The sequence below is a fragment of the Anopheles marshallii genome, chromosome 2 (assembly GCF_943734725.1).
Source record: "Anopheles marshallii chromosome 2, idAnoMarsDA_429_01, whole genome shotgun sequence".
Lineage (NCBI taxonomy): Eukaryota > Metazoa > Arthropoda > Insecta > Diptera > Culicidae > Anopheles > Anopheles marshallii.
In genome coordinates, this window is record NC_071326.1 from 19,173,761 (window position 1) to 19,194,908 (window position 21,148).

The window sequence follows — 21,148 nt, forward strand, 5'->3', positions numbered from 1 at the left end:
TTCCAAGTCCTGTTAGTCCTCCATTTTCAAGACCAAGAGTTTCCAAGAGCTTAGAAAAGTTTCTAATAATTTAAATTTTTATCTAACTAGTTGTCAATCTTCGATTACAAATATTGTTCTGTAAAAGGCTTTGGATTACCTTCAAGTATTTTCTCAAATTTCGTAACATTTAGATACCTTTCACTTTTCCAATATCAATTGAATTTAAAATTTTATAAATGTTAAGAACCACCTCAAATCACCTTTACAAAAACGTGGCTGGCAAAAGCAAGAAAAAAAAAAACAACAGCAGTCCGAATCAAAGCGAAGTAAATTATCCCTCCACCAGCAGCGACGAGAGCAACCGTCTAACCGTGCAGGTCAACTGGTGTGGGTCCGCGAATTCCGCACCATCTCACCGTGGCGTCGGGTCGAAAATCATTAAAAGAGCGGCTACGCACCGCGAAAGCTAACAGACGTAGTAGCGAACTCGACGATCGCGGACGTCCGTTGTTTCCTTAGTGTTGCTATCTCCGGCTAAGGAACTCTGCCCCACGCTCCGTAGCGGCTGTGTGCTGTGCTGTGTGGACAGATCAAAAGTTTCGGGATCAGGATCGCTTGACATCCAACCAATAAACGCAGCCCAAAAAACCCGTGCCAGTGAGCCGAAAGTGGCCAAATAGGAAGTGTCAACACATAATTCAATTGATTCCATCGTCGACGACGGCGTCCGGCCTACGTGCTACCCGTGCACGCGTGTTAATTCCCTGCAGTGACAAGTGACAGCTGTGTGCGTGGCGAAGCGTTACTGTGCCGTGGTAAAGTGATTCGTACGCAAACCCCTTAAGTCTAATCAAACACACCATGCTGAAGTTCGTGACCGTGTTTTGCGTACTGGCCTGGGCCGGTACGGCTGTTGGGCAGGAAATTCGTAAGTACCACTGCAAATTGGAGCTACCATGGGGATGTTGAGCATCGGACTCGCATATCGTACCTTTGCCGGATTAGTCACACAAATTCGGACAAGGTTTCAGGCACGGGACGGTGCGTGAACTTGCCCTTTGTGTGACACGGTCGAGGATGTCTGCCTTCCATTCGCGGTGTTTAATGCTGATGGAGAGCCAAACCGTTCAATGGCCATCCAACAGCGAGATAAGTGTATTTGCGTAGGAAAATAAGTTTGTTGAAGAGTCCTAGAACCAACAGGGAGTTAGCGAGTTCTAGTTGCTACCGGCAGAATATTGATGAGCCTCTCAATGGTCACCAAACTCATCGTTCATGACACAGCATGTTCAACGCTATCGTGAATCATTAGCCGATAAGTGGAGAGGGCGTCTACCATCTTCCATGGTGTAATCGCCTCCAAGTGGCTGTGTTTTAAGGAATCTTACGAACCGATTGTTTGCAAGACCACTTGCACAACGCTGGCCATTCGCAGGCATGTTGCAACGCAACGCCTTTAGATCCAACTTACAATTCCAACTTACGATTGCACCAGACCGCAACGCAACGCACGCACCCGCATCCGGTATTTGCAAAATGCAACCGCAACAAGTTTGCAACCACATTTGACATTCCGGCCCCTGCACTCCAAGCACACGGTCCGACTTGACTTATCTGGCGCTTGGAAACGGTCAGAGCTAACCTCTCTCGTACAGCGATCGAATAGATCACGTTGTCGATCACGATAACCGTGGTGGCGTGAGAAAACTACCGAGTGGCGGAAATAACCTTTTGCGGCACCTTTCGGAGGTGTTGCACCTGTGCATCATCGACCAGGGTGTTTAGTGGCAGCTACTGGACAAGTATTACGTCTAATTGCTATTCCGAGCTTTTTTTTGTTTGCTTTGAAGATCTCCGTTTGGAGGAGCTGTTTTTTGATGAATGTGGTCACTAGTGCTGTGGTGATGTACTTGTTTAATTACTGAGTTCAGATCCTTCAATTCTCAACAAGTGCTCTAGACGACTTTCTTCTTGGGGATAATAAACTTGGTGTGTTAGATATTAATTTAAAGTAACTTAATACTCCCAACTCTTTTTTGTTGCTTTGAAGATCTCCGATTGAAGGAGCCCTTTTTTGATGAATGTGGTCACTAGTGCTGTGGTGATGTACTTGTTTAATTACTGAGTTCAAATCCTTCAATTCTCAACAAGTGCTCTAGACGACTTTCTTCTTGAGGATCATAAACTTGGTGTGTTGGTTAGGAATTTAAAGTAACTTGATGTCCATTAACCCCCGGCAAACAGCCAACTGTCGCACGAAACATTTTAACGGATCTTTGATGAGTTTGTGTACCCTACCTTTGAACCCTCCCTGACATTGACGTCACCTCGTCTCCACCCATCAACGTGCCCATTAAGCTGTGATGGAATGCCATGCAGAGATAGCAAAAAAAAAACAAAACAAGCGAGGCATTCAGTGCTACCCATCATTTCTGCCCCACTCGACAAGATGTCATTAAACACAGCTCGGTTCGCTTTGGGATGTGAGCATGTTTTATGGTGCCTTCGCATAGCATCGACGAGGGGAGGTAATCGACTCCCGGGTCTGCGAGATCTACCAGCAAACCGAACTTAATTTATTGTTTCGCCCGTAAGAGGCTGGCCAAGCAAAGTGAGGTGTCAGTGGGTCAATGTCGAGGCACCGCGATGTGCGCCGCAGATGTGCACCCGTCCATGACCAAACCAAAAAACCCTCGCCTCTCCCTTCCCCCCGCCCCGGTACGCTCTTGAAGGTCAATCCAAGTGCCCGGTCTACCGATCTGTCGAAGGTTCCGCCAACAATGCTAAACAAAACCATATGCCGGACGGTCCGGTTTTGTGCTTGTTGATACGATATCTCTGCATACGCGGTATGAATCGGTTGCGTAACTTTCCCATCCGATGCAAAACTTCCACCGTTCCGAACGAATTGCCACCCATTGTTCCGTGGTGCGTACTTGCGTGGAGGGTACTATTCCGATACCCTTCCGGCGCTGTGCCGGATTAGATGTGCGAAATGTGTGTGAATGGGAAGATGCTAATCGAGAGAACACACGAGCATTTTATTTGATCTTCTAGAACCCCAATCGGAACGGAGCTCTGTTCTGGGAAGTACGCGAATATGATCGCCAACCCGGAACCTCAGCTCATTACAGTCGGGGGTCTCCGGTTTATAGAGGTTTTATAATCAAAAGATCACCGATCGTTCGGCACGTGTTACTTGCGGGCTACTCGTCTAGAAGCTTGGGGAACACGGCGCGATGGGCCCAACAAGAGAGTGGGAAATATTTGCAAAACTTGCCTACCTAATCCATCGGTGACAAGGCAACCTCAAGTTGAGTGAGGTGGGGGAAAAACAAAGTTAAACAAACCGGACTGCAAAGTGACATGTTTTTTTTTTGTTTTCGTTCCTCTCTCTCTCTGTACATTTTATACTTCACGTACCGACGGTGCAATGTTTTCATGCGGTGTCGATGTTATGCAACACGGTAAAGAGTTGGCCGGCTGGCGTGGCCTGCCGATGATGTGGGAAAGCTGTGTGGAGTGTGAAAAGTGTCAGCTCGCTCGGTGAAAGTGAGGAAGTAATGTTGGTGCTTAGTTCGGTCCACCGTTGGCGCAGAAAGGGGGAGTTGGAAAAATGGGACTCCTGCTGAGTAGCAACACCTGCGCATACCTTCCCCCGATGTGGGTTACGACGAGCAAGTGTGTAACACAAAGACCCCATTTGGATCGGGGGCTCCATCTGGGACAAAGAAGTTTGTTAGCTCCGTCGATCTCGTTCAGGTTTGTGCGGTTTAATAACCTCTAAATGGTTGTGATCCACCAGCAGTACACGATCATGTCGTCAGATACGTTTTGAAACCGTACCGGCCCTTACCGGTCGTCGAACCGTGCCGTAGTCGGGCATCATTCCTCTGCGTGGATATCGCTGCTTCTGCTCCCAACACCGAACTGAACCGCTCATAAGGGATCAGTCCGGCCGGTGATGCGTGCCGTTCGTCTAAGCAAATGGTGTTTACTCGCTAAACAGTTCGACCGAGTCCTTGAAGCGGTCCATGAAACCATCTTCACGGTAAGGTGACGCACACTACACATCAACCTAATGGGCAAGTTAGGCAACGGCTCTAGCCGTTCTGGTCGTATGTGTGTCCAAAAAAAGATGACCTTCAGTGAGTCAGTTGCATGCCGAGCTGGGAGGTGAGATGTCACTTACAAACCCCCAGAGCCCAGAAAGTAATGGATGGGTTTTCGAGGATCGTCCCTCTCAGTGATCTTAAGTGTTCATAAAAGTGTCTTGCCTAAATTTATTTCCACACCCAGTCCCCCAACACCTGGCTTACCCGCGGGTTGGCTTTCTTTCGACAGCAGCTAACCGGTTTGTTGTTTCATGACGCGTACCAAGAGCCTCATTGCAGTCGAAAATAGGCAAAATCATCGGGGCAACATTGCTCGCACTGGTTTGCTGGTAACAGAAGCAGACGAACGCACTGTCATCGTCTGGAGGTGTCGTTAAACTTTTGGCACAAGACCTTGACTGTACCAAATTGGTTGCAAATTCCCATGTGCGTACAGAACGACGGCGCTACGGCTACGGCTACAGCTCACATGTCTCACGCTGAATTCATTAGGCTTTAGGCTGGGAAAGAAACAACGGGTTCTGATCATAAACCTACAGATACAACGATTTGGATATTGCAAATGGAACAGGAAACACGAATCTTATGCCAGTGCTTCATTTTTATCTCAACTGTCCGTTGTTTATTCCGGGTTGTGTTCCAGTGATGGCGGATTATTACAGTCATTGTTGTCAATATGAGCAATAATTTGCATACTGTATACTATTCCTGTTGAGCGGGATATGAATGTGAATAAAAAATATAGTAGAAGACAAAATGGACTCTGCTGTAATGTCACGATCTTAGTCAAGAACAAGCGAACTGACATTTAGTTTGGTTTATACAGGACGTAGAATGTCGATTATCCGGGGCCGGTTTAACCGGTGGGTGGATTATCCGTGAAAAAAATGACAGCTAGTATAATAGCGTTGACCTGTCATCTTCATCTTCAATTATTGCACGTACAAAGCTGAGGGACCTTTAATCCGTGGAAATCGATTAACCGGCCGGTTCGCCCAGATAATCGACGTTCCACTGGAATTACCGTCGGTTTACTGTTTATAATTTTAGTATTCAACGTTAGTGATATGAGTTCATAGTATAATTAAACTGTCATTAAAGGTCATAATGTAGTGAATGCATGATGTCATTTACAAATCACTACGAAAAAACTTACTCTAGACCAAAAATATGCCCTTGCTCTTGAAAAAATAACAGAGCTCTTTTATCGGACAGAATAAAGGAGAACGTTTCATAAGAACGTGTAATCGAACACCCTGGTCAATTTGTTTATAACGATTACATTAGCAGCAGACCTGAAAAAAGGAAGAAAGATAAACACAAACCCGACCTACCACATATTCGATGGGGTTTTATACCGGGCAAAGTAATTTCACAACCGAAGCAACATTCCCGCATAACAATCCGATTCTTCTCATTCCTTCGCAGCACCGTACATCAAACAATGTCGCCGCTCGGACCCTGCCCTGACCGACTGTTTGAAGGAAGCCTTACAGCATCTGCGTCCCTATCTATCCAGTGGCATCCCCGAGATAAAGGTAAGTCCCGACGGCCATGAGACGCACAGCATAGTTATCGGCTTCTGCGAGAACCTGCTCGTCCGCTGCGGACGGGCAAGGTCAACCTGTCCCTCACGTCACGCACCGACCGCGCGAGAACAAAAGAGAACTACCTAATTCCGCACCAATCGGGAATCGAGTTCGTCCGTGGTGTGTTAACTCGCGCATTACAATTTTGCATCAGAACTGCATCAACAAAAAAAAAACTCCCCAAGCATTGAAAACACTTTCACTGGAAACGTTATTGACTGTGAGAGAGGCTGCTGCTTTTGGCACCATCCTTCCACCAAACGCTAATACCGCTTCCTACCGCTCACGATCGCTCACGGTCGAGCGCAATGTCGGTGGTGCCGTGCGCGCGTGCAACCATTATGCAATCGCGAAACCGAAAAGTAAATATTGACCACACGAAGAAGTAGCACCCTCGAACCAAAACCAAAAAGTTACAAAAAAAAACCCCCCAAAAAAATCCGACCCAAACTCACTCACCCGTGCAACCTTCACGCTGAAGGCGAAGTTCAGTGTCAATGGCGTCTCGCCGGTAACATATGGCCGGGGGGGGGGGGGTGGGAAAACCCATTTTATTGGAGCTTCAAACGAGTTGTGGTCGCGTGAGGGCCAACAGGATGCCACCAAAAGCCATCTTCCGTGCTGCGGAACCTTCTTCCGATGCTGTCGTGGTTCGATTGGAAACCGTTGGTCATGCTTTGGTTTATTGCTGTAACTTGCCAGCTTGAATAGACAGTAGAGAACTGATAGAAGAATAGAATTTGAATGGAAGTCCATATCTTTCCTAGTGTATTATAGCACAACTACTTAAAGGAGCAGGGGCAACTCTCACCAAAAACTGTGCATATCGACCAGGCAATAACCGTTGAGATAGACCTATGGACCTATGGACTCAGTAACAACCTTATTGGTAATGGGAACAACAGTAAACAAAGCAATAAAGGCATTTACAATGGCAACCTTCACAGCACCTTGCTTACGCTGCTTGTTACAGTATCGCCCAAAAGTGAGCCAGTTGAACTTCAGCGTAAGTTCAAGCACGGTTAAGTGTATCGGAACAATCGACGACATGCATCCCTTTCCATCCAAAAAAACATTGCCATGCACACTTTATGTTTTCCTTATTGTTTTCCAATGTGTCACCTTAGCGTGCGGCACTCTATGCGTGTGCCATAAAAGCTAATGTTGTCGTTGACAATGAAAAATGTCCGCCCCGTTGCCGGTGCGCCGGTGAAATGTATTGGTTCAGCGACTTTCGACCTTCCGCACTATTCACACTACCCGGGGTGGCTAATTTTTAATCAAACGGTCTGTTTTGTTCTCTCTGTCCATTTTACACTCCAGTTACCCTCCGTCGAACCGTTCGTGATGGATCAACTGTCACTGCAGCTCACCGGTGGACCTCAAGGATACCGGATCAACTTGAAAAATATGGAAGTGTTCGGTGCGAGCAATTTTACCGTCCGGTCGATAAAGTAGGTGACATGCGTTCGCGTTTTACACACTGTTGCATTATTTACCGCGGTGGTAAAACATTTGTCTAACGTTTCTCTTTACGGTTTCAACCTTCCGCAGACTGGCCGACGGTAGCAAACCGTTCGAGGCACGGCTGACCATTCCCCGGTTGACGATCCATGCCAAATACACCAGCAGCGGCGTGTTGATCATCATTCCTGCGAGCGGATCGGGCGATTTCGATGCCGTGTTCGACGGTGTAACGGCCGACGTGAAGGGGCTGGTGTCGACGAACGAGAAACCGACGGGAACGCATCTGCGCGTCGACAAGCTCGATCTGAACCTGTCGATCAAGAAGCCACGCCTTAGCGTTTCGAAGATCTTCAACAACAATCGCATTCTGAGTAAGTACATTCTCTGTTCTTGCTGCAACTGATATTGGGCATTAAAGAACTTCTGCCATTATACTACCCGCAGCCGAAGCGACGAACCTTTTCCTGAAGGAGAACGGACACGAGGTACTGCGTGCGTTGCAACCGCAGCTGCAGAAGAAACTTTCCGCTGAATTCACTGGCATCGCAAACCAGCTGCTGGACAACGTACCGCTTCGCTTCTTCATCGTAGACTAAGTGCGGGGGATGTGTTTTGTTTCGGGACGGGCACTATGTGATACTGTTTGTTATAGAATTAAGCTCCCACACCAGGTCAATCTGATGTCGTTTTTAAGCTTGGTTGGCATTTTCGTTTCGTTTCCTACTGACGGAATATCAGCTGTTACTGTAACGCTTTTGTTGACCACGAGCAAGGAGAATGGAAAGAAAGTTGCAAACAAACTCTCGAATAGCAACAATCAGTTTCGGCACTTTATCTACGATGGCTGAGAAACCACTCCCTAACAGTACAAAAAAAAAAACAAGGCAAACAAAATTTTACATCAATTCTAAATGTTCAGATTTTGTTAAATTTAAAATTCTTCACCGAACATAATGTGGTTGAAGGTGAATAAAAGTGCAGGACCCACTTCTTGTCGTAATAAAGAGAAATAAATAAATAAATACGTTGTGCTAATGTTCCGAATTCCGAATCCGAAAAATTCCGAAAGAATGTTTAAAATCTCTAATCTTTTAATATGCTGCTCATTCGCACGTGTTAGTTTAGGAATGTTAAATAAAAAAAATCAGCAAGTATACAAATTGTTTGTTGATTGTTTGAAATGTCCACGAAATGAATTTTTCCCATCGTGAATCATTTTCCCATGAGGTATGCAATCAGCAATACAGACTCTTGTATGGAAAGTAGTGATGGGAAATCCGGCATAGTTTCCACTCCACGTCCACACTAAAAAAAACACACACGTAAAAGACGAAAAGCGGATTAGGCTCCGAAAAAAAAACGAAAAACGACAGAGCTCCGGATTACTTCGATGTACAATCCGAAATCAACTCCAGATTACTCAGGTGTCGGGTCCAGATTACTTCAAAATGAAAACTCTCAACTAAGGTCGGCTGAGGTTTGCACTCCAAAGTTGAGTCGGGGACTATCCAGGGAAAGGAGTAAATTAAGAAAGCAATGCTGTCGAAAAAAAATTGCTGGCAGAAAATGAAAATATGCATGACAACTTAGAAAATTACCAAAGAGTATTGCAGAAACATCAATGAAAACCTTTGGAAATCATCCATGTAAAAGTGACAAATTTGTCACAAAGTGGGTATTAGCTTTGATAAATTTTTGATCCACCAAACAAAATAGACAAAACAATGAAAACAGTTATTTAAAAAAAGTATAACTTTTAAATTAAAATCAACATAAAATGGAGCAACCAAACAAAAAGAACAGCAAGGGAACAACTAAACATCATGGGGAGCTGGTAACGGTATATGCGTTGGGAGAGTATTTCGATTACCTTGCAAGTAAATGAGCACTACATAAACTTCGTTTTTTAGACTGCTAAATTTCATACTGTTCGCATTTTCCTTAATTGAGAAATAAAAGTCTTTTATAGAAAACAAATTAGAACGTCCACGTCCATTTGGTCCTATAGCCCGTTGAGAGAACAAAAGAAGACATATATGAGTCTAATAAGATTCAGATAAGAGTCTTGAATGAGTTTAATAACAGTACAGATACATTCCATTAACAGTCCGATAACAGTCAATCAGGTAATACAGTGTGGTAATAGCCCGAAAAGTCTCCATTAAAACCAATAAGAGCCCAAAAATATAATTCGATAACGGCCCGATAACAGTCCGAAAAGAAACCGAAAGAGTCCGACAAGAGCCCGATAAGAGCTCGATTACAGCTCGATAAGAGCACGAAAGCAGCCTGGTAAATTGACTTCCCAGGCATCAACTCACTGTTAGGTGTAGGACAGCTACGATACGTGTACTGCGTGTTGCATGACTTTAGGCGTTTTTGTTTCATTGTCTGATTTTAGTTAGCCTAACTAAAGCAATCTAGAAAGAAGGATATTCAAACTAATGGAATGCAAGAGACATAAACCTTTAAAACGCTAATTTTGTTAAGCTAAAATACGCATTGCAGTGTGGAAAAGGATTTATCAACAAATAATCAAGACATCCATCCCAACGGGAACCACCTGGCCGGTGGTTCCCATAGTGATTGCTTAACCGCATACGCATCTTCGTGCGCAGAAGACAAACTCTGACGCTCAACCACTCTCTCGCGTGGAGAAAGTGGATAAAACAAACATTTCACCACACACCGCAAAACATTCGCGAGTGAACCACAGTACCGGTAACATCGTAACGGTCCGCCACCAGATCACGTTCGACGGAGCAGCGGAGAACCAAAAGCAGAAGCTAAGCTGAAGTGAGTAAAGTACTGTTGGTGAAGTAAAAAAGTCTTGTTTTTTTTTGTATGCAGTCAATAAGTGTGCGTGTAAAATGACAGTGTCGTTTTGAAACGCCAATAAAATTGGTTGCCGGAGAAATTGATAGTACCGATGGAGCAGTATGCTTTTAATACGATTATGCGGTGCTTTGGTGGCCAACTTAAGCCAAGCCCTTCCAGCGAACGAAAGGGCGGCAGCACAAATGTACTTGGAACAGTAGTGAAATTTGTTGTCACAGACGGAAGTGAAATGAAACGATTGTTCCATTGTCGAACGTGTCTACAAACACGCTACTTTCCAATCGTGTAGACGAAAGCAGTTTCATTGGCGAGTGAATCACTGCCCATTCTACCGACCGTTCGAAACGGCTGTAGATGGTGGGGAGTCTTCAAGGAACACTTAATATATGTACATTCTTGAACACTAGAGCACATCTTAACCAACCCTTGACATGGCTCCGTTTCAGATTATCTACTACCGACGTGCGTCACGGCGGCTCGCAAAAAAAAAATACAACCCAACGGTACCGACATAGCAGAGCGAAACCGTCCCCAACCGGTACGACTGGTCGCGGTAAAAGAACGCGTTCTTCGTTTCCTCGCCAGCACGGGGACCGTTGGCCATTTTTATTCTCATCTTCGCCCTCCTCCCCCCGGCTTTCGTGTGCGCAACCGTTCCAACCAACGATGGCGATCGGGACCGTGCGTTCGTTGACTCTGCTGATGCTGCCGGTCTTCCTGCAGGCAGTTCTCGCCCAAGACATACGTAAGTGGCTGCCGGATAATCACGGCAAACCCATTATTGGGTTCCCTCCCGTCCAGTTCCAGCCGTGCAAGCTCAGCTGTTTCCGTACTGGGAAACAACACTACAACAAAAGCTTTCAATGCTCGACAGCACTGTTACGAAATCAGATCCTCCGCTTGTGACGAGACACCGCGCGGGGGAAACCTCACCTCAAGTCTATCTTCTTTTATTTTCTTCAGCCAAGCTTCATGCGCTATTCACCACAATTCGCCAATTGCTTAACTTTCCTTTGCACGATTTTGTTGTTTCTTCCTTTTGTCCACCTTTTTGCGGACGATTTTTTGGGGCTTGACGGGAAGAAGAGGGTTTTTGTTATTGTTGTTGTTGTTGTTAAATCTTATATGCTGCACCGTAATCAGCGCGAATAGTGCCGAACGGTTTTTCGGGGTGAACGTTAATGTTACATCGGAGATTGGATTGTTTGCAATTTTTTATTTTTAGCCTACTACATGCACCGGTGCGAACGGGATGCGGCGGATGTGAACGATTGTCTGAGGTACGCCGCCAACAAGCTGGCGGGCTACATAAGGCGTGGAATCCCGGAGATCGGTATCGTTGATGTAAGTACTGTCTACGATTAGTAAAACGATGGAAGGAATGGGAAATTCAGAAAAAAAAACAAACAAGAACCGATTTAAAGTAGAATTGGGATTCATTGTGGCATGTTTAACTCCCATTCTTTACTATGAAGAATATCCCATCGGAGGATTGTCGTTTTCTCCAGGAAGTGGCCAGTTTATCGCACTAATCACGAGTCAGTAATCGCTCAAAAGTTGATAATTTTTTATGGTTTAAAATTCTTAATCAACTAGATTGGTTTGTAAGAAATTTTGGTAAAAATTGAAGATCCGATGATGGAAAATATGATGCATTATGCATCAATTGTTCGCATCAATATTAAAAAATATTAGGGAAAAAAAACATTGCAAACTTATTTTTACACCCAATACACATTTGATTTGAAATACTAAGACGATATTTTCGGTACTGTTTTATTCCGAAATTTTTTTAAAAAGGATATTTTTGAAGCGTTCTTATTCTTTATTCAACTTATTGTTAACCTTTTATCTTTTCTATAAGTACAAACAGTCATTGTTGTTGATATTAAAAATGTTTTTTTCAGTTATTAGTTGTATTCGTCATGGTATTCGTTATTCGATGTAATTGCAATGATATTTTTAATTTGAAATTTTCGTACTGTAAGCTTACTATAGTTGCATAACTTACTTATATAAGTACAAAAAAAGATGGCCTTAACATGTCAAAACATTGCACTACGCTCAAAGAAATAATCGGACATGCAAGTATGAACGATTCTCACGTAGTTACTAAACGTATCGGTATTATTCCGCTAAAGCAAACCCGTTCAGGTTGCATTCGATAAATCCTAATCGAATCAATCATGTCATTCTAGCCACTGGGCATTTGACGTGATTTTGTAGCGAATGCACCGACGGTTACGTGCGAAATTGTGGAAGATTTTCCAACTAATTGATTCATTTGCATTGCCTACGGATGTGATAGCCGTTGTTAAATCTATAGTAAATCTAGCTACTACGTCCGCCATACACATGGGGTGAAGCATGGCGTGAAGTTAATGAGTGTATTGCAATGTGGAGGAGCCGCCTGGGTGACGCGATTTATTGAAAGGTAATTAATGAAGTCAAAGGTACTTGAGCAGTGTAAACACGCAACGTTAAAGGAACAATAGCACGTTCCACTCCAACCAGTCGTCGTTCATGTTCATTCGCACTGCAGCATGTTTGGCATACGAAATTAAACGTTCTGGTTACCCCAAATTCCCCTGTTCATGCTTTGGGTTAGTGGGTCAAAAAGGAGGAGCAGTTGGCAACCTGCCCTGGAGCACTGGAGCTAACCGCGAATCTGTGTGCACCCTTGTCCCCGTTTCCAGGTGGAGCCCGTGGTGGTGGATGAGATCAGCATCGCGCTCGGAAGTGGCCCCGATGGTTACCGTGCCAGCTTCCGCAATATCGAGGCGTACGGCGTCAGCAATCTGTCGATCGTGAACGTGCGCTCCGACATCGATTCGATGCAGTTCCAGATGACGATCGAGATACCGAAGATCAAAGCATCGGCCCAGTATCAATCGTCCGGGGTGTTGCTGCTGATCCAGGCATCCGGTGCGGGCGAATATTGGGGAGAGTATGGTAGGTAGACCTTTGGGGCACCATCAATCGTTCGTCTCATCAAATTTGCGCCCTCCCAACTCCTCTCTTTATCGTAAACTCCGCAGAGGGCGTTAAGGCAAAGACCTACTTTAAGGCGACCCCGTATCAAGGCGATGATGGAATGACGTACCTAACGGTGGACCAGACGAAGATGGACTTCAGCGTAAAGGAGATCAAGATGGGCGTGGAAAACATCGCGAACCAGAACGCGATTATTCGTGAGTACGAGTTCGTCACCGGGTGCGACCGTTTTGCAATCATTCCCTTTCCGTTCGCTTCGTTCTGCAGATGCCGCAATGAATCTGTTCATCAATACGAACGCGCAGGAGCTGCTGAAGGAGATGAAGCCCCAGTTACGGACGAAGCTGACCGAACATTTGCACTCCTTCCTGCAGCAGCTGTTTGATCGCATACCGGTGGAGCAGTGGCTGGATTGAGGGCGCGCGGTGCGGCAATGTTTACACCTTTGTGCTAATATTTATTGTACTTTGTAGTTATAAAAGCGACACGAACGAATAAATTGACCGTTGTGGCGTCGAGTAATGCGCCGACTGAGCTACCGGGCGGGTACGTATCAATACTTTGCCACTCGGAAGTCATGGCTGATCGTTTTTTACTATCATCAATAATGTTGATTCACTTGGTGCAGGCTACGATCGGCCGGTAATGTGGTTATTATTGGTAAATTATATAAAGCAAGGTCGTGATGTGTGTTCGAGTGTACGATTTTGCTTCCGTAAAGCCGAGGGGGCCTCATTGCGCCATCTTGCAATTGAACATTGAATGTTTTTGCTTTTGTGCAAAGGTTAGGCATTGAATTCTTGCTAACCTTTGGTGCTGTTGGCCGTTCATTATCAGCACATGTTCTAATGCAGCCGCTCCCTCAGCTTTCGGTTTTCGCGACCATCAATCATTTCATAACCGAACAAAGTGTGGAGAAATCAATCAGAAAACGCCGCGATACGTGGATATAAATATTCAACAGCATTCTTCACTGCACGTTTCATCTTTCTTTGAACGAAAATAAATACAAAACGAGTTTCAACTGGATCCCGAACGGACGGCCGCAAGCCGCTATTTGCCTAATCGTGTCGCCGGGTCAGCTGTAACGGCGTATTGATTAATGCCTTCGTTGACTTTCATCACGATTGGACGAAGATGACCATCGGACCCGAATCGTAGCCGTAGCCGCCGTGAAGGTCAAAATGGTGGTGGTTGCCTTATTTTTTTTTGCGCACCACCTGTTTACGAAAAGTTCTTCCGATACGGTTTGAAGTGCGTTTGATTTTGTTGTGCTACCGGATACCGCTTGTTCTAAGCCGAGCAAATGGCTCAAGATTTGGCCCCGTGACGTCAACCGGCACCCGAAACAGAACAGGAATGGCAACTCAGCCTGGCCGGTAAACACTTCACCACTGTTTGCACATCATCTGGGATCTGGGAAACACAATGCGTAATTATCGTGAAGATTCTAGAATGCGGCTGGTTGCGGATCGGACAGCAATGCTGCCTAATGGCTTTCGATTTTTACCACTCATCAATCGTTCATTCGGCAGCCAAAATGGTGGCCTGCACCGACATGTTCCAACAGACATTGCTCGGTGTCGTGTGTTATACGATTCGCCAAAATGCTTCCAAAGCTTGTAGAACAAAGATAAAAAGAGCATGTCGACAATCACATTTTGCTGCGAGAGCGGGGAAGGTGAAAAACCGTCTGATCATTCGCTCGTAATTGTCGATGCATAGTTATGCTAATAAGCAGTCGGATTTAGCTTTAGCTCGCAACGGTTGCTGCGCGGTGCCAAGGGTTAAGTATAGCGATGCAATAATAATAATGGCTTACCGTGCTCGGATTGTGTTGAGAAAACTTGTTATCTAAAATCTAATTGTAGTAAATTAATCGAATGCAATTGACTGTCTGTTAAGGCATCGTGGCTTGATGAAATCGTAGAACTCAACTGCAACAATTACTTAAACACAACCAAAATTGGACCTTTTATTTAATAAAAAATAGCAAACAATTCTTAACCACAATTTGACCCTAGAAAAATGGTGAAACTTTCTTGCAGTTTCTCCTTTTATGAGGATAAAGACGCATTCTATACGGTAAACTTAAATGACGGCCGTGTGTACAACAAGTTTAGCGATGTGAGTGTCTCCCTCCTTTCTGCAATTTATCACAGCTTTAAATCCTCGTTAAGTGTATCTAGAAGTATAATGCTTGTAAATTCTAGTGAAAATTTATTCTTTACAATGCAATTCCCCAACAAAGTCCAAAAAATAATAAACTGCATAATTTCAAGATATATTGTTTCTAAGGATCTGACAATTTTGTGAAAATTTCAGCAATAAGAAAGAAAACTTAAAAAATGACTCCAATATTCTGTGGAGTATCCATCTCTAAATGGGCAATATTGTTCCTATATTCGTTTCTGTCATCAAGGAACTCAGGTCCAGGATGTTCATCTTGCTAAATGTTCCGATCCACTCCACCAATTAACATGCTTTGACAACTCACCATATACAAATGCTTCGTAGATCCCTGTACCAAAAGATCTACTGCAAGTACTACTGTTACCAAACGTTCATTCATTCCGACACGGAAGGCATTTGAGAAATGGTGTCATTTGGTTCCGTGTCACGTATCGCACAGCAGTGATACAAACCATCCCTGCCATCAGCGTCGGCAACCTGGCTGGAATGTGACGCACGATCAGCACGATCACGCCGTCGGTAGCACACCTGCACAAACCAGCGTCCAGAACCCAGAACCCACCGCAGCCCTGCACCAAGCCGCCCGCCACCGGCACATTAATCAGCACGGTAATGTATTCCGAAACGCAAACTACCGATCACTCTCGATCGTTCGCTAGCGCTAGCGGACGCGGCAGAATATCCTAAACCCGAGCGCCAGCTTCCAACCCGTGTGTCATCCGATTGGTGTCACCGGCTTCGTCGAAAACCGTGTGCCTCCCTCACCTTCCTCCACCGGGTGCGCGCGTGCAGTATGTGTCAATTGGCCGCCCATCACCGATCAGCTCAGCTCGTTCTCGTACCCACCCCTTCTCTGCAGCCGGGGCAGGTACAAACGAAAGACTGCACGCGGCACACGAAGGCACGAACCCCCAGCTGTTGCTTGCTTGGCTTTTTTTTTTATGTGTGTAAACCGTGCTGCCCGCACTGATTGGCCGCGGTTGTCTCGCTCCGACTCCGGCTGCCCTTGCCGCGGTATATAAAACTTATGTTGCCGATTGCCACATCCAGTCGATCGCTGAAATTCTCACCATCATTCCGTTTCGGGCATTCGGACATTCATTTGCAAAAACGTCACCGAACCGAACGGACACGGTTGAAGCGCGTATCAGACAGAAACCATCCAGAGGCCGAAACCCGGGTGAAGTGAAGTTTGCCCAGTGGTACGTGTGACCTGCGTGTGTGTGCGTGCGTGTATTTGTTTTGGTGTTTTTTTTTTGTCGCTCCGTACTTTCGTTGGCTGGTGCGATTGGCAGTTATCGGTGTTGGCCGTTTTGTTTTTGGTCGCAGATCGGTGACTCGATGCAGACGCTACACCTGTGTGTATGCAGTCGCACTGTCCCAACGGCATTCCCTCTCTAATCCAAGACCTAAGCCGTAGGGTTAATCGTTCGATCGGCGTTCGCATAGGTGATTATTGCGCGATCCGTGTTCGTGTGCGGTTTCCAAGCCTTTGCCCACAGTCGCGCTCGTGTCATCCAGGGTATCGCAAGTGTTGTTCTGAGTGTCCAAAGAAGCCGTACCGAGATCATAGTTCGACTGATTTCTAGATTGTTTTTTTTTGCAATCAGGTAAGTTTTGATGCGAACGACCAGCGTCACATCTTTGCACCCCAATCGAAAAGTTCAACTACAGTACTTGCCGCTGATGAGCGCCAGGGTACCGTTGTTTGATCGTCCCCCTTTTTTTTGGCCCCATATGTCGGGTGGCCGCTCCCGTTAGATGGCATTTGGGGGAGGTCTTGCGGTGTACAGACCGCTTCGACTGCTCGCATCAGTTGCATCAACTTCGGTGAAGCCAACCGCGTGCACCTGTTTCGGTGCGTTCCAAGGCGAACCGGTGCGAATTTTCGCGTTCCATTGCGGCGTTTGATCGATTCTGGGCCCGCTGCGGTTGGGTTGTGCACGGGTGATTGCAGCCAACCGGAGACTGTGCGCATGTGCTGGGCGGCGAATGCGACCGAGCGAGATTTATGCTGCACAGTGCGATGAAAGGGTTTGTTGTTTTAGGGGTTGTGAAACTCGGCCACCGTGGTGATTGGGTCCGATGCACGGGTACGGTTTCGTTCTCTAGTGGAGGCGCGAGGTGCCCTGTGGATCGTAAAGTGATTGACTGCCTGGGAATTCTATCTAAACTGGCGAATCAGAGAGGTTGGCTAGCTGATGGTTGGAAGAGATGTGCAAGGATGGAATGTTTGCAGCCAAATCAAGTCAAACAATTAACGTTACTCAACGGTTCATTCAGAAGAGTCTTCGTTATGCCTGAAATATGCGATAAATTACTTAACCAGCAACATCAGTTTTTTTTCCTGAAGAATGGTATTATTTTTCGGACATTCCGGATGCGCAAGCATCTGTTTTTTCTTAATTTTTACCACCAACGTTTGGTTTCCTCTGTCCTCTTCGGCGGGTTAATTTCAATGACCCGCTTTGAACATTACCACACATCACATTCAAAGCAGCCGCATCGCCCAACCACACAAAGCCACCGGCCGCTTGCTCAAGCAGTCTTGTCTATTTTCGCCACATTTCCCTAGCGGAAACTCGGAAGGTCAGCTTGTCGAACTGGCCCGTCATGATAGGCCACGATTGCAAACATCATCAGCAGCAGCAGTGTCATGCAAACCGTCATCTGCCTAGATGGATCGCAGGCTTTGGAAGGGAAGAAATCTGAAAGCCTCCGGTAGCCGCCGGATTGAACATAATCCACCCCAAAAGCCGGTTTAACAAATTCGTGGCGTGACCTTGAACGGGTGAGTTTTTGAGCGTATCTGGCAGACGTGTCCAGCGAGTCCTCCAAACCGGGTAATCCCTGGTAAAAGAGGGAGAGACAACAACACAAAAATTGTTGCTCGCAGTGCAACGCTTTTCATCCACCAGAGGAACTGGACGTTGGAATGCAAGATTCAAGATCATCCGACCGACACCTAAAAACTGCATTTTCAAGGTTACCCGTGAGTATGGTTCACGTTTGGTGTCTCTCGCTGAACAAAAAAAAAACTATACCCCAAAACTTGCTCCCGATCGACATGGAATGCACATGCATCCGAGAAGGTGCGTTTGGCGCTCGATGCAGACGACAGCACCATACCGACCACCAAACACGTGCGTTCACGGGGTGACGAAACAATTTGAGACAGGAAGGAGGCATGGGTGTTTTTGGATGGGAGTAGAAGAGCCGGGCGTGTGATAAACGACACCGAAAGCGATAAATCGATGGAGCAATCGGAAGACAACCAACCAACAAACGATCAAAACGAAAGAACGAGAGAGAGAAACAGAAAGCCCAAACAAACATAAGCCAAACCGTTTTCCAAGGCCTACTGATTTGGGCTTTTCTTTTAGCCTTTCTCTCTTTCTCTCGCTCTATCTCTTTTTCGCACTGTTTTGCTGTTTTCATGATCACGAAGAGCGCCTTTCTTTTTCTTTCGGATCGGGTCGCTCGGTTCGACCTCTGCAACATATGCTATCGGCACTGCGGCTGCCCATAAAAACTGGTTACACTTCGACTCGACTTCGACCGAGCTGCCAGCTAGTATTGGGCAGGTTTTTAACCGCCAATTTTAGCTGTTTATAACAAAAAAAAATTTTTGTTGGTAAATTTACTAATAAGCCAACGGATGCCATAAAAACATTTGCACTAATCATGTTTTTTATGGTTGTGTTTTTGTTTATGCGAATAGATCGAGTGCTTGTCATTCGGTTCGGTTACTGTTGTTATCTGAGTTCTATTCTCCTGCTGTTCCATTTATACTTTTGCTATAAAAAGCTACAATTTCGAAAGAATTTTTAACAAATCTCAATCAGTCACACTAAGAGAGAATAGTTAGCCATCATGCAGTCAACTTCAAACGATTTTAATTAACCTTCTGTCACCTTCGCACGGATGCAAAGATTTGCTTTCGCTTTTAGCTTGCTGCTGTAGTAGGGAGCAAAAGAACCGGATTAAATCTGGCAGCAACCGGATCCCATTTTCCATCAGAACGAAAAGCTCGACTTACCCCACGCAACTTACCTTGAAGTGTGTATTAAGTTCTGCTGCTAAAGACTGCTCCGTCCCCCATTTTCCAACCTTCTGATGCAATCCTGCACACTGCGCTGTTCTGAATCGTTCTTTACCATGCCGCTTGACTTGGCTCTTCAACTTGTTCGATAGGAAGCAACAAACTTTCGGTTTCGTCAGCATCATCAGTGCACCACGTATCGATTTCTAGCGCCGCACGATGCGACCGAGCCTCAAATGTACCGGCGGTGAACCTTGAAATAGTGCATGACTTCAACATCCGCCAAAGCGGCGAACCTACGGTGCAGGTGGCCAGCATCTTACCGATACACCAACGCCGGTCTTGTCGGGTCGGTTTCTTACCGTGCGGGCGATGGTGCAATGTTGGTGGTTTTTTTTGCAAAATGTGCGGTTTTGTTTTACTTCTTTTGGCTCCACTGGTCTAACACCCTGTCTCGCCATCTCCGCCAAGCAAATCCCTCGCGTTGGTGAGGTGGAAAATCCGGTGGAAAACTTAAGAGATCGCTTAGCCGATCCTTTCATACCTTCAATTTGAAGCTGAGTGGGAGTATTTATAGTGTTTAAACCAATTTTTAAAGTTATTGTTAACTTGATCTCTCGATTAGTCTCGTCTCGTCTAAAAGAAGGTAAAATTAATTACTTATTTTAATTGATACAGTTAAGCAGAACATGCACCTACAAAACTTTATTTTGCATTGAAACAACCCTCATGCATAACTATCGCAGGTTAAAAGACCCTTTCAAAACCCCAGTTCAAAACACTCGCATTAGAAGGACAAAGTTCACAGTATAATTACACTCAGCTGCAAGAAAGTGATCTGGTCGGCATAATTGTTTAATCAATGTCAAGTATCTGCGCAAAAATCACCACCTTGCAGAAAAGGATTAAGAACCCGTTTGCTGAGCGCTCCCGCCTCGGATTGTTGTAGATCAACCACTGAAAACCACTTTCCACCGCGATCGATCATGACAATCAAGCAGGAGGGCACCAGAACCTGTCCACTAATTATACGCCCACCCACCCCCCTTTTGTGTCGTTTGAACAAAATTAACCGTTGCAAAGAACCACACACTCCCCATCCCTTCGAGCGCGAGAAACCTTTGATTAGCGTATTTTCTGTTTGATCTTTTTTTTTGCTCTCACCCTCTCGTGGCTGACTCATGTGTGTCACCCTGTTTTTTTTTTGTTTTTTCGCACAGCAATTAGAAGAAGTACATGGTTTTAAAAATAACCATGAAGCAACCAACTAAGCCACGGCTCGATTTCTCGGTTCGGTTTGCTGCGTTTGCACTTAATACAATTAAACAAGTGCGCTGGGAAGCGTTACCCATTGCGAGCCAAACAAGAACACTAATAGCCGCCACCTAACGATCGGTGGATTATTGCACCGGCCCCGGTGCCTGCTAACGATGGCACACGTTGCGACGGACGGAAACTGACGCAAAGCCGCGGAGGTTAAGTTTAAGGGGTTAAGTACCCTACTGACAAACGCCATTGTGCCAGCCCCCGTCATTGACCCCCATCGATTAGGGCTGTGACCTTCTGCGGAAGAGTAGCAGCGAAGCTCCGGAAGCGACATGCGACATGGTGGAAAAAAAAACGGTTGGGTTGTGAAAACTAATAGTGACAGGGTGACATTAGTTGTCGGGTTTCGACCCGACATGATAGTGGTTATGATTTTTAATGACGTGACGTACGAATTGGCGTTTAAGTTGGTAAACTAGTTGATGTAAGAGGCAAACATTAACTGTCACCCTTACAGTCAAGCAGTAAAACAGCCTCCATATTGACTGTCGATAGATCCTTGAAAGAATTACATTATTTGTCTAGCAATGTCCACACTAAGAGAGCTAATCTTCTCCTGCACTTTTCTTGATGTTCTCCATCTCTTTAGAACAAACATACAT

General features: G+C 45.5%; 2 protein-coding genes across 2 annotated transcripts; both read left to right on the forward strand.

Moving 5' to 3' along the window:
• Positions 1-843: 843 nt before the first annotated feature.
• Positions 844-7,749, forward strand: LOC128719578 (uncharacterized). The gene is made up of 5 exons (XM_053813204.1): positions 844-910; positions 5,526-5,635; positions 7,010-7,140; positions 7,241-7,524; positions 7,598-7,749. Exons 1-5 carry the CDS (start codon positions 844-846, stop codon positions 7,747-7,749), a joined length of 744 nt encoding a protein of 247 aa, XP_053669179.1.
• A 2,908-nt stretch (positions 7,750-10,657) lies between these two features.
• Positions 10,658-13,401, forward strand: LOC128710472 (protein takeout). Its single transcript, XM_053805527.1, has 5 exons — positions 10,658-10,736; positions 11,217-11,335; positions 12,688-12,943; positions 13,030-13,182; positions 13,253-13,401. Exons 1-5 carry the CDS (start codon positions 10,658-10,660, stop codon positions 13,399-13,401), a joined length of 756 nt encoding a protein of 251 aa, XP_053661502.1.
• Positions 13,402-21,148: the final 7,747 nt, after the last annotated feature.